This window comes from Camelina sativa, chromosome 16, assembly GCF_000633955.1.
Source record: "Camelina sativa cultivar DH55 chromosome 16, Cs, whole genome shotgun sequence".
NCBI classification, from domain to species: domain Eukaryota; kingdom Viridiplantae; phylum Streptophyta; class Magnoliopsida; order Brassicales; family Brassicaceae; genus Camelina; species Camelina sativa.
The window spans coordinates 19662408-19678599 of record NC_025700.1 but is presented as its reverse complement, the minus strand read 5'-3'; the positions used below and the strand labels follow the sequence as shown (position 1 = coordinate 19678599).

Genomic DNA, 16192 nt, shown 5'->3' with positions numbered 1-16192 from the left:
TTATTCATTGATTCTGCAATGTTGCTTGTAAGCAAGTTGTACCTATCACCTAGGAAATGTACACGAGTCCACATACGCACATCAGCCCTTACGAGGTACTCATATAGTGTTGGATTCATGGCTTCTATCTGATCAAATGTGGTTTGAAAGTCGATAAGTCTACAAGCATTTGCCGCCTTTTTAACCAAAGCAAATTCTGCTCGACCTTTAAACCGGACCAAAATATTTTTGTACATATGGTATGTACATATTCCCCTACTAGACTTCGGATAGACCTTTTTAATAGCTTTCCCAATGGATTGATGCCTATCAGAAATAATGGAAAGGCTTTTATCATCTGGTATCACACAGCTGAGTTGCTTGAAAAACCATTCCCATGATTCATCATTCTTTGTATCAACCACGGCGAAAGCAATTGGAAAAATCTAAAAATTACCATCTTGAGCTGTTGCTGTCAGAAGTGTCCCTAAGTATTTTCCTTGTAAAAAAGTACCATCCACAACAACCACTTTCCTCAAGAATGGAAATCCCTGTATGCTTGCACCAAATGCTAGAAAACAGTACTTAAATCTTTGAGCTTCATCAACTTCAAGTTGTGTAAAAGTTCCAGGATTTGCCCTTTTTATCATATACAAATATGTAGGCATCTGCTCATAACCACTCTCTAGACTACCCCTGACCAACTCGCGAGCATGCCTTAGCGTTCGATATGCCTTCCAATAATCCATCTATCAAGAACAATATTATTTTAATTTGTTGTGAAAATAAATAAACAGTATAATGGTAAATAGAACTGGAAGGAATAATTTTACCTTGATATGAAAACGTTTATTCAACGCTTCAGCAACATGCATTGACAGTACCTTGGGACCAACTCCACCAACAAAATCTTTGTACAACTCTCCTAGAATATGATGATCTGCTTGTCGGGCATGCATAGAACACTCTGTTACTGAACATGTATGTGCTGAAATAAACACACGGACCTCAAACTTTGGAAAGTGATTTATTGTTGCAGCTCTTACCCTCCACTTGCATCCTTTAACCCAACACTTGACAATCAANTTTTCTTTCCCATTTCTTCTCTCTTTTTCCCGACTGTCTTTCTCTCTTCTCCCTCGCAGAAAGCAAGCGATTGAAGAGACGATTCATCTCGAATCGGAAAATCAATGGATTNGAACAGCCAAATTCACAGAAGACAAGTCTACTTTTGAGACATCAACAGGTTCCTTATTTTCTTCAATATAAAAAGATGAACNTAGATCGGCTCAATCGTAAGAGTTGACGGTTCGGTTCTCACGGGAACCGACGGCAGCGGTTCCTTTTAGTGGGACAACGACGGCGGAGGATCCTTCTGGTGACCTACAAGGAACGGCGAGGTCCTTTGGCTACCGAATCGGAGATAGAAGGTTTGTTTTCTCCTTTCCGATTTATTGCATGTATTTAAAATTAATCTTTGGTTGTCTATAATAGTTAGGGTTTCAGATTAATTGATTGATTGTTAGATTGGTAAATGTTTTATTTCGATTTGACTTATTAGGCGTAGATTAGGAGATTAGTTTGATGTTCAATCGGTTTTGAGAATTTTTTTGGAGGGTGATTGGGTTTATGTTTTAATCGAGTTATTGTCTGATAGTTTTTTCAAGAATTAGTACATTTTTATGTTCTTGTTATCTTATGTTTGTCTGTTTTGTTATAGATTGTTGATTGAATCCTTGTGTTGTTCTCAATATTAGGAGTACAATGTTTTAGTTTATGTCTTGTATAAGTAATTGTGTGATCAATGTTGATCCGATTGTCATGTTTTCTGCGAGGTGCTTCATAAACTGTGTGTAGCTGATAAATGGTGAAGATTGGTTAAGGTGAAGTGGACACACGGTTGGATTCTCTTACTTGTAATGGTATGCTACTCTAGCTTTCATTGTTGTTGTTTGGTTTTGTTTGAGTTTGTGTTTGTGATGAATGTGTAGCTTTTTTATATTGTTTAAGTGTTATGTTTGAAGTGTTATAGATTGTAAGAATGATTGAAGTGTTATGTTTGTCTTTGTCTTGATGTGTTATGTTTGTATTTGATGATGAGAATGTTTGATGTTCGGTAAAAATAATTGAACATCAAACCGTGTGTTTTTGTATTTGATAAGTGATGAACCGTGTGTGTTTAAAAATTTGCTCAAGGGTTTAAAATTTTCCGAAACCGTGTGTCTTAAATTTAATCATTGTGTTGTTATGATGTTTGATCAAGTGGTTGAGTTTGATTTTCGATTTNCGACTTATTAGACGTAGGTTATGAGATTAGTTTGATGTTCAATCGGTTTTGAGAATTTTTTTAGAGGGTGATTGGGTTTATGTTTTAATTGAGTTATTGTCTGATAGTTTTTTCAAGAATTAGTACATTTTTATGTTCTTGTTATCTTATGTTTGTCTGTTTTGTTATAGATTGTTGATTGAATCCTTGTGTTGTTCTCAATATTAGGAGTACAATGTTTTAGTTTATGTCTTGTATAAGTAATTGTGTGATCAATGTTGATCCGATTGTCATGTTTTCTGCGAGGTGCTTCATAAACTGTGTGTAGCTGATAAATGGTGAAGATTGGTTAAGGTGAAGTGGACACACGGTTGGATTCTCTTACTTGTAATGGTATGCTACTCTAGCTTTCATTGTTGTTGTTTGGTTTTGTTTGAGTTTGTGTTTGTGATGAATGTGTAGCTTTTTTATATTGTTTAAGTGTTATGTTTGAAGTGTTATAGATTGTAAGAATGATTGAAGTGTTATGTTTGTCTTTGTCTTGATGTGTTATGTTTGTATTTGATGATGAGAATGTTTGATGTTCGGTAAAAATAATTGAACATCAAACCGTGTGTTTTTGTATTTGATAAGTGATGAACCGTGTGTGTTTAAAAATTTGCTCAAGGGTTTAAAATTTTCCGAAACCGTGTGTCTTAAATTTAATCCTTGTGTTGTTATGATGTTTGATCAAGTGGTTGAGTTTGATTTTCGATTTTATATTTTCCCCATGTGATGTTGTCTTATTTGATCAATAGTTTGAGTTTGAGTTTGTGTGTAAAATTTTCCAAAACCTATATGATTGAGTTTGAATTTAGTATTGACTTTAAAGATCAGCTTTTTGAAAAATTTTACCCAAGAAAATTTACCGAAAAGTGTTTCAATCGGTCTATTCATAGAGATATACTGAAAAGTATATNCTGCGAGGTGCTTCATAAACTGTGTGTAGCTGATAAATGGTGAAGATTGGTTAAGGTGAAGTGGACACACGGTTGGATTCTCTTACTTGTAATGGTATGCTACTCTAGCTTTCATTGTTGTTGTTTGGTTTTGTTTGAGTTTGTGTTTGTGATGAATGTGTAGCTTTTTTATATTGTTTAAGTGTTATGTTTGAAGTGTTATAGATTGTAAGAATGATTGAAGTGTTATGTTTGTCTTTGTCTTGATGTGTTATGTTTGTATTTGATGATGAGAATGTTTGATGTTCGGTAAAAATAATTGAACATCAAACCGTGTGTTTTTGTATTTGATAAGTGATGAACCGTGTGTGTTTAAAAATTTGCTCAAGGGTTTAAAATTTTCCGAAACCGTGTGTCTTAAATTTAATCATTGTGTTGTTATGATGTTTGATCAAGTGGTTGAGTTTGATTTTCGATTTTATATTTTCCCCATGTGATGTTGTCTTATTTGATCAATAGTTTGAGTTTGAGTTTGTGTGTAAAATTTTCCAAAACCTATATGATTGAGTTTGAATTTAGTATTGACTTTAAAGATCAGCTTTTTGAAAAATTTTACCCAAGAAAATTTACCGAAAAGTGTTTCAATCGGTCTATTCATAGAGATATACTGAAAAGTATATCTCTTTTTGAGAATTCAAAACACTCATTAGTCTTTAGCTAAATAAACCTTTATTCTCTTTGTCTAACCTTTAGTATTAAAGCTCACATAAACCTTGAGGTCAATATAAACGACCATTGTCAAACACTAACCCAAACTCTTAACGTTTATCTCTCCAAACCCTTTCGTTTTCACAAACCTAAACTCTCAGCTTACACTAACACAAGCAATGGATCTTAGAAACCCTTATCGTTTTTGGGATCAAAATTTTGTTGATCTTTTGAATTCTCAAAAAGACTCCAACTGTTCTGATAATACTATTCCTCCTATTTCCACCCAATCCTCTCAGCCTATTCAGTTTACTAATCAATTTTCTTCTCAGCCTTCAAAATTTATCCCTGGGTTCTCTTCTCAGCCTCTTAACATAACCCCAACATCTGAATCTGAACATTGTATAGAGGTTACAGCAGATGAGATTGATGAAGACGGAGGCAGAGGAAGTAGGAAGCGGTGGAGTGCAGAGGAGGATGTTCATCTCATAAGCGCTTGGTTAAACACAAGCAAAGATCCAGTAGTGAGCAACGACCGGCGGTTACAAAGTTTCTGGAAGAGGGTTGCAGACTATTACAAAGCTCATGATGGAGGTACCGGTTCAAACGCACGAGGGCCTTCACAATGTAAGGCAAGGTGGAGTAAGATAAACCACCAAGTCAACAAGTTTGTTGGGTGTTACTCACAAGCGAGTGCAAGAAGGAAGAGTGGACAATCAGAAGATGATGTTGTGAGCATGGCGTATGAGTTTTACAAGAATGACATGGACAAGCCGTTTATGCTTGGACATTGTTGGAGAGAACTGAAGAATGATTAGAAATATATCACAGAACGACATGAAGAATGTAGCAATAAGCGTACTAAGCTTGCTTCTGAAGGAGATTTCTCAGCTCCTTCAAGCAATGGTGGAGACGAGATGAGGCCTCCGGGGGTTAAAGCTGCCAAGAAAAATGGAAAGAAACCTGCAGTTAGTATTGATGTATATGATGGTTATGTCAGTAAGTTGGATAGGATAATAGCAATAAAGGATCAAGAACAGGCGGCTAAAGAGAGGCACGACAAAATGAGATTGCTAGACAGCCTGCTTAACAAGAGTGAGCTAACACCTGCTGAAGTCCTACTTAGAGACAAACTTGTTGATCAAATGTTGACAAACATTTAGGTTTAAGAACTAACACTCGTTTAAGTCTTTGTTGTCATGTTTTGTGTTTAACTATTGTTCCACAATTGTTTAACTTGTTTCCTTCTTTTGTTTCAGGTTTTGGGATGACATATGAAGCTGTCTCGTTGCCATCTAAAGTGAAACATGTTGGTAGTCAAGCGAATGGAAGCTGTCTTTTTTTTGTATTGATGTGTTCTGTTTGGAACCGTGAATGTGTTGGTTGTTTAAGTGTGGTCGGCTTTTGTTTGTTGAACGGACTGTTTGCAACCCGTGAATGTGTTTTGGGTTGTTGTATTTCTTTTTGTAACCCGTGAATGGGTATTGATTGTGTTTGTAAGGTCTATATATTGAAGGTTCATGTTCAATTTCATTTGCGCTTCTGATCATTTCTTCCTCCCTAAAACAAAACAAACATTTATCTTATCATCCTGATCATTTATCTTATCATTTCTTCTTCTCATTTCTTCTTGTTAAATATTTCCATTACCAAAATAACAGGTTTCCATAAACCTTAAAAAAAATAAACCCAACTTCCAATAAGCCTCACAATTAAACCAATTTAACTAATAATGTCTAACTGGAGTTCTGATCAAGAAGTTGATCAAATGGTAGAGGAGGAAGTTGATAGTATAGTGGAAGGGATTTAGTACAACTACACTCAAGAGGAAGAACCACCAGCTCCAATATTCCGACGAGTGCACATAAATAGAGACCGCGAAGAAGGCCACACTCAACTACGAAATGATTATTTTGGTGAGAATCCGACTTACACTCCCGCTATGTTCCGCCTTCGCTTTAAAAAACTGCTCTACTTCTACTTTAATCTCCTCACCATCTGTTTTGATGAGACCATCAGACCCTCTAATTTCCCGTATAGTGTTTTGTGCCTTTCGCATTGCAACTGCACGATGGAAAATCTTATTGTTCTGGTCACCGACCTTCAACCAATGAAGCTTTGAACGTTGTTTAAGAAATTTCTATTCAGTAACTGCCAAGCGGTCCCATCTTTCATAAGCAGTATGTTCTTCTTCCATAGCAAGCTGAGAAGGATGTGTTTGGTTAGCTAACTGCTTATGACAAAGAGTATCATATGCCTCCCTTGTTCGCCTAACTAAATCACCAAGACGATCCTTGGCTAGCGCTTTCAGTCGAGGTTTAAGACCCTTTAATTTCTTTGCAAAGCGAAACAGAGAAGATGTAGATAGGGAAATTGGTTCTGTATCAGTCCAGTATGTGTGCACAGTTGGTTTAAAAGCCTCCATCATAGAGAGGGCGTTTACAAACTTGAATGGCTGACACCCTCGTACCCTTGTATTGACTGCAGCAGAGAGATGAATTCGACAGTGTAAATGATCAGAGCAGCCTCCTGCCTCAAATACACTATAAGATTGGGGATAACATCGGTTCCAAGCTTCATTTACCATTACCCGATCCAGTTTTTTGAGAATGAGATCATTTGCTCGTTTATTACACCATGTGTAGAGCGGAATATGAGATCCCATATCTGCAAAGGAACAATAGTTCACAACTTCCTGGAAATCCCGCATCCCCGAGGTGACCATGGAACTGTCTTCAGTGCGTGAGTGTTCTATCAAGTCCAGGGTTTCATTAAAATATCCAAACACTATCCAAGGCTTCAGCTGAACAATGGGGGAATCAAAATGATCCGTAATTCACTCCAGAGCTTCTTCCTATCCTCCACTGAATTGGAGGCATACACAAATGATGCAAAGAACTCCTCTTCACGATCTGGTAGCTTGACAGAGCAAGTTATCACTTGTTCACTCTTATAAAAAGGTGTCATTCTAACAGTGTCCTTCCATATAACCCAAATACGACCACGCCTGTTATGCACATAGTTCTTTAATAAAGACCATCCATCAAACAACTTCTTATGTATCCTCTCCACCTTACTCGCTCGAACTCTTGTTTCTATCAAACAGCCAAATTGAAACTCCTTACTATCCACCCATTTCTTTATTACGGAATGTTTAGAAGATTTATTTAAGCCACAGACATTTCAAAAGAAACCTGACATTAATGATGTTTGGAGTTACCTTTCTTACTCTGATTTCTAATCGAATCCATAGAAAACTGAGTAGATTGGTGCTTTACAATTTTGTGTGCTGTTTTTGAACCCCGCAGTAAAGAGGGTCGTAATGTGATCTCACTGTCCCCCTGAGTCTGCACTTGGGACTATAACCGTTTGCTAACATTTGCTAAAATACAGTCATGTGCTGCAGGTTCGTCCCCTACGTCATCAGACTGCGTATCATCCCCCAGATCCTCTTGCCCTGTTGCCTCCTTTGTTGCCAAGACAGAGTAAGCATTTTTTAGAGGTGAAACAACATCAACCTTTTGCTTCTCTTGACTTCGAGGTAAACTGCGGCCAGATTTTGGTGTGGTCCACCCCTGAGTCTCATCTGAAATCGGTTTGTGAATGTCAACCGTCTGACTCGCAGATGGATCTCTCTCTGTTACTGTTGCCACAAGCGGCTGTTGCACAACCTGTGGCACAACAGGAAGCGGACTCCTGGTTTCCTGCTCGTCCACAGCAACCTGGACTAAAGTGGGAGCAGCAATATGTGTGCCACCTGCCAAACAAGAGTCCTGCAGATGACCCCATTTCTGACATTCACTACACCTTGGAGGCAACCAAGGATAAGCATAGTTAACCTCCCAATCGAGTTCACCTTCCTCCTCACCAGTGAAAGTGTAAACTTTTGGTAATGGCTTTGTCAAATCCGCTTCAATCAGGATTTGCGCCTCACCAAAGCTAACACAAGCTTCAGTCTTCGGATTTAATGTTCTAGGCTTTCCAACTGCACTAGCCAGAAATTTTATACCCTTCTTGGTGAACATTGTTGGTGGAATATTCGTGAGAGTAACCCAGAGCGGGATGGATTTGATCGCTGGCTGAGCCTCCTCCGCAAATGGTGTCCATTGCGAGACAATCATCGGGATCCCCATAATGTTCCACATGCCCCGGTTTAGAACTCGTCGTCGTGTACCTTCGTGTCTTATTCGAAATTTAAGTGTTGAAGGGTTCACTTCATACACATCAATAAGGGAGGAGTGATCGCCCAACCTCCAGATTTTATTCCCTATCATGTGAATTTAGAGTTAAGAAACTTCCCCACTATGAAATCTTCCCAAAGTGGTTTCGCATCCTCGAAAACCTCTTTAGGCACTATTACCTTCTCTTGTCCTTCCATCCCCGAGACAACAAATTTTTGCCGAGAGAACACTCGCTTTTGAACCACCGCCCCCAACCAATCCTTTTTGGGAGCCCTATTCGCCTGATTTGATGAAGAAACCTCTTTATTCAATGCCTCCTTGTTTGACAATTCAGTACCTTTGCTAGACCCCTCCCCACTTGCCACCACGATCTCCTTTCCCAACCCTACAACTCCGTCAAACACCCCACTGGTCGCCCCCGGAGCACCCGCTGTATCCCTGGCAGTCACCGGAGCCAAATCCGAGACTGTTCCTGCCGCCAATGGCAGCATACTTGGTTGTCACGCTGCAAAACCCTAATCGCCTTGGAAATCACCTGCCACGTCAGCTTTTTTATCAACTGCTGCTTTCAATATCCCCTCCTTCTTCTCCTCTTTTTTTCAAAGATCTAGCTAAAAAATATTTCAAAGCATTTTTAACGTTTAAATAGATATATCCAAAACTAAAAGGTATTTATTTGATTTGTGCTCCAGTAGTCCAGTTCTAGAGTTTCGAGTTTCCGATTGAACTTCTGAATTATTTTTCTGCATCGTTCAAAATATGTTTTCCTATCGTCGTCTGCTTCCCCATAAAAAGGTCGTCTCCCTCGCTTCAACGATTCACTTTTTACACTATATATGCATATCATTTGATTTATGACGAAATAAATGAAAGTTAAGTTAGATTGTGTCTTGTAAATTTTGGTAGTTGGAGTATCAAATCCTACAGCAAACACTCTTGGTTAACCAAAAAGTTATTCAAGATTCGGGAAATGGCTTATGANCCTTTCCCAACCCTACAACTCCGTCAAACACCCCACTGGTCGCCCCCGGAGCACCCGCTGTATCCCTGGCAGTCACCGGAGCCAAATCCGAGACTGTTCCTGCCGCCAATGGCAGCATACTTGGTTGTCACGCTGCAAAACCCTAATCGCCTTGGAAATCACCTGCCACGTCAGCTTTTTTATCAACTGCTGCTTTCAATATCCCCTCCTTCTTCTCCTCTTTTTTTCAAAGATCTAGCTAAAAAATATTTCAAAGCATTTTTAACGTTTAAATAGATATATCCAAAACTAAAAGGTATTTATTTGATTTGTGCTCCAGTAGTCCAGTTCTAGAGTTTCGAGTTTCCGATTGAACTTCTGAATTATTTTTCTGCATCGTTCAAAATATGTTTTCCTATCGTCGTCTGCTTCCCCATAAAAAGGTCGTCTCCCTCGCTTCAACGATTCACTTTTTACACTATATATGCATATCATTTGATTTATGACGAAATAAATGAAAGTTAAGTTAGATTGTGTCTTGTAAATTTTGGTAGTTGGAGTATCAAATCCTACAGCAAACACTCTTGGTTAACCAAAAAGTTATTCAAGATTCGGGAAATGGCTTATGATTGGATTAAGATAAAACCAGGTAATGGGAAATCATGTTTGTTTTGGACTGACAACTGGAGCCAACTGGGAAAAATGACTACTTACCTCCAAGAAGATGGAATCTATCAGGTGGGCATACGTCGAGGCATATATCTCTCGGATCTGTGGAGACAGGGAACCTGGAACCTTCCACCTGCACGATCAGACACACAGGTTAATCTCCATATAAATCTGTCTACTATAACACTAACAGATGAATCAGATACTTATACTTGGTGGATTAATGACACTCACAAGGGAAGACATAACACGGGAACTATCTGCTCTGCAATTAAGGAGGAAGTACCAACCGTACCTTGGCACTCCATTGTTTGGTTCGCCGGAGGAATCCCCAAGCATATGTTCTTGGTCTGGTTATTCATGTTGAACAGATCTCCCACCAGAGATCGACTGCTCAACTGGGGTCTGCAGGCCGACCCGATCTGTCTGCTCTGTGGAAGCTTCCCTGAATCTCGTGACCATCTACTGTTTGAATGCTCCCTAAGCTGAACGGTCTGGTCAACCATAGCAACTCGCTGCAGAATCAACCCTTCACGATCCTGGTCTAATACAATGCAAAACCTCATGCAACTCTATGGCCCCCGCATCTCAAGGAAACTGGCACTCTTAAGTTGGCAAGCGACAATTTACACACTCTGGACGGAGAGGAATAATCGGCTCCACCGTAACACCTTCAAGCCCGTTGATCTCCTAATTCGTCAAATTGACACCATCATCCGGAACAAAGCATCCAGCATGCGAGACACCAACTTGGAACAATCTCTTTCTCTCTTACACTTGTGGTTCTCAGGAAGAGGAACGGCGATACAAACAACTTCACAAATCTAATTTCTTGTCGTGATTCAAGTGCATTGAATGGCTTTTCATCTGTCTCCAGAAAAATAATGGAGACTGGTTTGAGGCGGTTATTCTCAACCGACAGTCTGGTTCATTTTCAACAACTGGTTCAACATTTGATTCTATTTTAACTATGGGCTTGTAATTTATTTTCTTATTGGGTTTCCGAATTGGGCTTAGGCCCTGTAAAATATTTGCTATCCTTGCATTTTAAATTGAAAGCATTTTAACAAAAAAAAAAAATCCTACAGCCACACAACATATAGAAAATCAATATTTAATTAGTTCACACTTGGGAGCTTGTGTTAACATCATAAACTTTATTCAAATAATTCATATCCACGGAAATATATATAAGATATATATTAAGATTTTAAGAGCAATAGTCTTCTAACGAACGATAGCTACCAGTGGTAATACATAATATCGAGGAGTTGAAATATCGATTAATGTCCAACACCACAGGTACGTCGCGTCGTATAATTGTCTAATTAGGAGTATTATAATTACGCCTAAATAACTGGGTATGCTTTTTGTAAAGGAGAAATGTATTATAAGGCTATATTTGTAATTAGTACTTGCCAAAACCCTAAGGTCTCAGACTATATATGTGTATCTTTGTCTTCTGAATGAATATACGATCCTTTCATAAAACTTTTGTGGCAAAGATTGATAAACTTTTTAGTAGCAGATTCAATATGGAATCAAGTTAATGTGTGTGTGATACTGGATCATGGCATGAGATGTGTTGTGCACACGTGGGAGGTCTAGATTAAATGTGCGATCAATAAAATGAAAACGATGGTTTATGCCCGTAATTTTAAGGGAAAATTAGAAAAAAATGAGTTTTTTTTAAAAAACTTTGTCCATTTACACTTTTTTTTAAGTTTGGTTAAATAAGTTTTACGATGTAATTAAAAGCCAATAATACCCTCAATTTATATGCAGATTAAATTTGTATATCAATTACAAATTCAGATTTAATTTGTAGATTTTAATTAAATCAAATTAGAAAATTATCAATTTTAATAGGATATTGGTTGTTTATGAAAAATATTAAAAAAATTTGGGTAGGCAAAAAAATAAAAGAAATCGAAACCCTTACCTTTTCATCGTCGTCTATCTCCTCCATCTTTAACCTCACTGTCGTCTCTCTCCATCTTCTCCTTAGCCACTGGCGTCTCTCTCCATCGTCACCATCTTCCGTCGTCTCTCCATCGTCACCGTATTCCGTCGTGTCTCTCCATCACCATCCTCTGCCGTCTCTTCTTTTTCACCGTCTTCACCATCTCACCACATCTCCATCTTCACCATTGCTCCATCTCTCCATGAATTAGGTATGTAGATTTCTGGATTTTTTTGCATGTTGGTTGTTATGTTGTGTTCGTTTCTTGAGATTATGTCAATTTGTTCACTCCATTTCAACCCAGATTTCAACCCAGTTTTTTCTTATTCGATTTCAATTTTTGCATGTTGATTATTGTGATTTCGTGATTAAAAGAGCTGTTTCTTGCCCACTCGTAGATTACGTTCATGTACAAACCTGAACTAACACACGCCCAAATCGCAACATTTAGTTTCATCGCTCTGTTTTTTTTTCTTTTCGTATTTTCTATGTACAAATCATGTGTTTTTAAAACCGGAGTGTTTTTATGATGGCTTCTTCCATTCGAATGCGCATGAATTGGAAGTTATTAGCCTTCATTGTATATAATGGTTGTTCTAGAGCTGAATATTAGTATTGGAGTTCATAAATTTTATGATTTTGGATCTTGAAATCTGAGTTTGGAAGGTGGTTACCATTCCTGCGGTTGATGTTCATGTTAGAATCTGACATCAAAGTTAGTAGCTTTTTCCTTAGGCTTGGATCCTCCTACTATTGTAGTATGTGGTTGTGTATGCGTAGAAGAAACCAAAACAAGTGTATATCTTATATGAAAGTTATCATTTTCTAAGATTAAACTAAGATCCTTAAGTCTATTTTTGTTTAATTTTCAATTCGTTAGTGTATTTTTGTCTTTAAATTCCTGTTTTGCATCTAAATAATTAATAATCAGAGTTTTCTTGTTCTTAAATCATACTTTTAGTAATCTTTAGTATTTAATTTTCTAATATCTTTATTGATTTTTGTTATGATTAATTTCAGTTGTGGCTAATTCATACTAACTCATCTTTTATTTTATTCGGCAAGGATGAAAATCAAATATCCTAAGCGGATTATGGAACCTAAATTAAATCGCTCAAATTGTGATTGTGGAGTTTATGCCCTGAAGTATATTGAGTGTCACATGCATAATCTACCATTTGATTTGATTGACGATGAAAACATCAAGTTTGCTCGTTTGAAGTTGGCAGTCGATCTTTGGATAGCAGCAAAGGATCATGTGATAGTTAATCGAATGATAACTTATGAGCCTCCAGTGTATGCTTCTGAGTTTGTAGACCTTGGCTAATTTTTTAGTGTCTTTACACTTTTATTTTTCATTAGTTGTATCGATTTTATTTTTATTGATATTCTAATGAATTTTGTGTTTATAATGGTTGATCAGTACAGAAGGTCTGATTTATTTTTAATTTCCTGAATCACAACGTCGATACTCATGTGTTTTAAAATTTCTTGATGGTGTTATCTTTGAAACAAACATACAACACAAAGGGTCTTAAACAGTTCAGAAATTCATTGATGGTGAAGTCTGGAGAAGTCTGGTGAAGTCTGTAGACAAGTCTGTAGAAGTCTGGAGAAGTTTGTAGACAAGTCTCGAGAAGTCTGGAGAGGTCTGGAGAAGTCTGGAATAACGTAGATTTGCATCATAAACAGTTAAGTGAAATTTTCGTGAAAGGTGGAAGAGATGGTAAACAACTGATCAAGATATCATAAGTTATGTCGAATGTTAATTTTTCCTGTTTTTGTCTTTCTTCTAAATAATTTAGAATAAGCATTCTAAAATATATTAGAACATATCTAAACAATAAATACAAAATCGTAACCATAAATTACGATTATTCAAAAAATATTCACTTTCCTTATTTAGTTTATTTTCTTTCTATTTCTATAGTATTCTAAGTTTTACAGATTATAAATTCTAAAATATTTATGATATATCTTCTACTTCTTTTAATATACAGGGTAAAACATAGAAAATATATTCTGAATTGATGTAGAATGAAGAAAAATGTAGAATACATATTATTAATTTGGTAGAACATACAAAATTCAGTTTATGAAGTTTTTTGAACAAATTTTCCGTCTAAACTTCGTAGAACATGTATAAACTGTAGAATGAATAATCTAAATGTTTCAGAACTTGAAAAAATCGTAGAAAGTCTTTTTTGAACAATTTAGACCAGAAATCATCAATTTACAAACTGATTTTTGACACTCAAAACATTTTTTTTTCAAAAAAAAATTTGCACGGTTATATACTAACATGAGTTTCCTGTTTTTTTGTTTAAACTCCTAAAAACTTCACTATATCTATTAGTAGGAGCATTTTCGTCACAATTGACAATCTTAAAAAAAAAAAAGGTATAAATGCTCAATTTTTCTAATTTTCCCTAATTTTAATCACCCAACTCTACTTTAATTATTACATTATCACCCTCCCATCAATTTCTATGTCGGTTGTTCTCATATAATAGCTCGAGTCTTCGAGAAAATAAATAAATAAAAAAAAAAGAATACAAGAGTCTACAAAACATATTTCTATAATATACACATTTTTTTTACAATATTGCAGGTACTACTATTTTTTGATTGCTACTATTTCAAAAGTTGTTAGTTAATTTAACAAATCAGGTCTGAGATAAAGTTGTGTTTAATACGACGAAAAATGAGAACAAATTAAAACCTTAGTTATCAAGTTACATTTGACCCAAAAAAAAAAAATATCAAGTTACATTATATTATTTATAATGTAAATTAAAACAGGGCTGGATTTTTTTTTTTTGTTTGTTTTACATTATATTTATTTATAATTGAACTATTAAATGCTATTTTAACTATACATGGACCACTTTTTTCTAAGGTGCAATTTAAATTTAAATATTAACACTGAAAAAAACGTGTGTATGATCGATCCATTCATTAGCGAATGCAAAGTCATAATGGTGCATGTAGATAAACATATATTTTTTTATAACCGTCACATTCAAACATTAGTTACAATAAACAATAAGATGTTTAAAATGATTCAAACATTTGCATAGTCATTTTTGTAAGTGATGTTTATAACTCATTTACATTATTAAGATTCATGAATAAGCAGACAATTAACAAAACAACTCTAAAGTATGAAATACAAAATCCTAAAAAAAAATAAAAAAGCTTTGCATGGACATGCGGATCAATCCCTAGTTACATAATAAATGCAAGAAAATAAAAGAAGGATTGACCGACCTTTTCGTCAGAATTGAAGAATTTTATTCATTTCAGAAATAGATTTGCTAATTTTAGTATTAGATGTATTCTCCGAGAGGATAATATCCGTGCCCATAAACTTGCGAAATGTGCAATGGCACGAGGTTTCTGTTTTTCCCATATAAGCTTGTCGGTACCTAACTGATTCTCTCTCGAAGAGAGTCATTTCCGATAACTTAATATATAGGGCTTGATTGTCAAAAAAAAAAAAAAAAAAGATACNTCTCTTTGTTATGTATTCAATTAGGGAGATTTTCAGAAATACTTATTTTCCTATGTCACTTTTTAAAAATACCCTTTTATGTTGTCCATTTTTAAAAATACTCTCTCCGTTTCAAAATATAAAATGTTTTGGCTAAAAGCATGCATAATAAGGAATATTTACTTTTAAAAAGTTTAACTAATCAAAAACAAGACGGCATAAAACAACTAATAAGGAAATATGAAATTAATCTAAAAGTTGCATAAAAACTTGAAAACATCTTATATTATGAAACAAACTAAAACCTTTACAACATCTTATATTTTGAAACGGAGGGAGTATCATTCTTAATGTATAAAATAAATAAATTCTAAGCCCTAAACTCTAAAAACTAAACTCTAACCCTTCAAAAGTATATCTTAAATGTAAAATAGAGAACCCAAAACCAAAAAAAAATTATAAAAAATAATTTAACATATTGTAATTGTGTAAAAAAATATTCAAAATGAAAATGTTCAAAAAATAAAGTATTTTTGAAAAAGGTATTTCAAAAATGTATTCCAGAAAAAGAAAATTCTAACAAATTCTCAATTAACTATCATTAATAACAAAGCTGCAGGTTATTAATAGCTGCCTTCCTTATACTGGCTGGCTGTCTTATTTCACTAGCTTCTTTCATTGTCGAGTGTCGACTAGTTGGTACCCACATGATAATTTAGTTTATTGATGTAACAGACATATTTAAATTTCTGTATCTCATTTTTGCGATCATCACCGATTTCATCCATCTTCAAAACCCAGTATTGTAATCACCAACATCGATCAAGGTTCGAAAATATATTGTTTCTACACTTCTACTTATACTTGGATAAAGTTTAGTTGCGTCGTCTAGATTCGACGCCGGCATAAACGAACGTACGGTCTTACGCAAGCAGCGAACGAAGACGTACGTAGTCAACGCATATCCAAAGAATTGTGTTGAAATAACCTTTTTTCTTTCATTTGGACAAAGTTTGATTGTTGACAAAAAGTTT

The 16192-nt window shown here is 35.8% G+C and overlaps 1 protein-coding gene across 1 annotated transcript; it reads right to left on the bottom strand.

Moving 5' to 3' along the window:
- LOC104753844 lies at window positions 6032-8024 on the bottom strand. Its single transcript, XM_010476037.1, has 3 exons — window positions 7258-8024; window positions 6732-6898; window positions 6032-6642 (listed from the first exon to the last, which is right to left on the bottom strand). Exons 1-3 carry the CDS (start codon window positions 8022-8024, stop codon window positions 6032-6034), a joined length of 1545 nt encoding a protein of 514 aa, XP_010474339.1.

Excerpts from the sequence above, each read along its gene's own strand:
- LOC104753844 (XM_010476037.1), bottom strand. The coding sequence starts at position 8,024 with ATGGGGATCCCGATGATTGTCTCGCAATGGACACCATTTGCGGAGGAG. Across the intron at positions 6,899-7,257 it reads TTAGCAAATGTTAGCAAACG|GCGTGGTCGTATTTGGGTTA; the intron begins GTTATAGTCCCA and ends TGTGCATAACAG. Across the intron at positions 6,643-6,731 it reads GGATAGGAAGAAGCTCTGGA|AACACTCACGCACTGAAGAC; the intron begins GTGAATTACGGA and ends TGGACTTGATAG.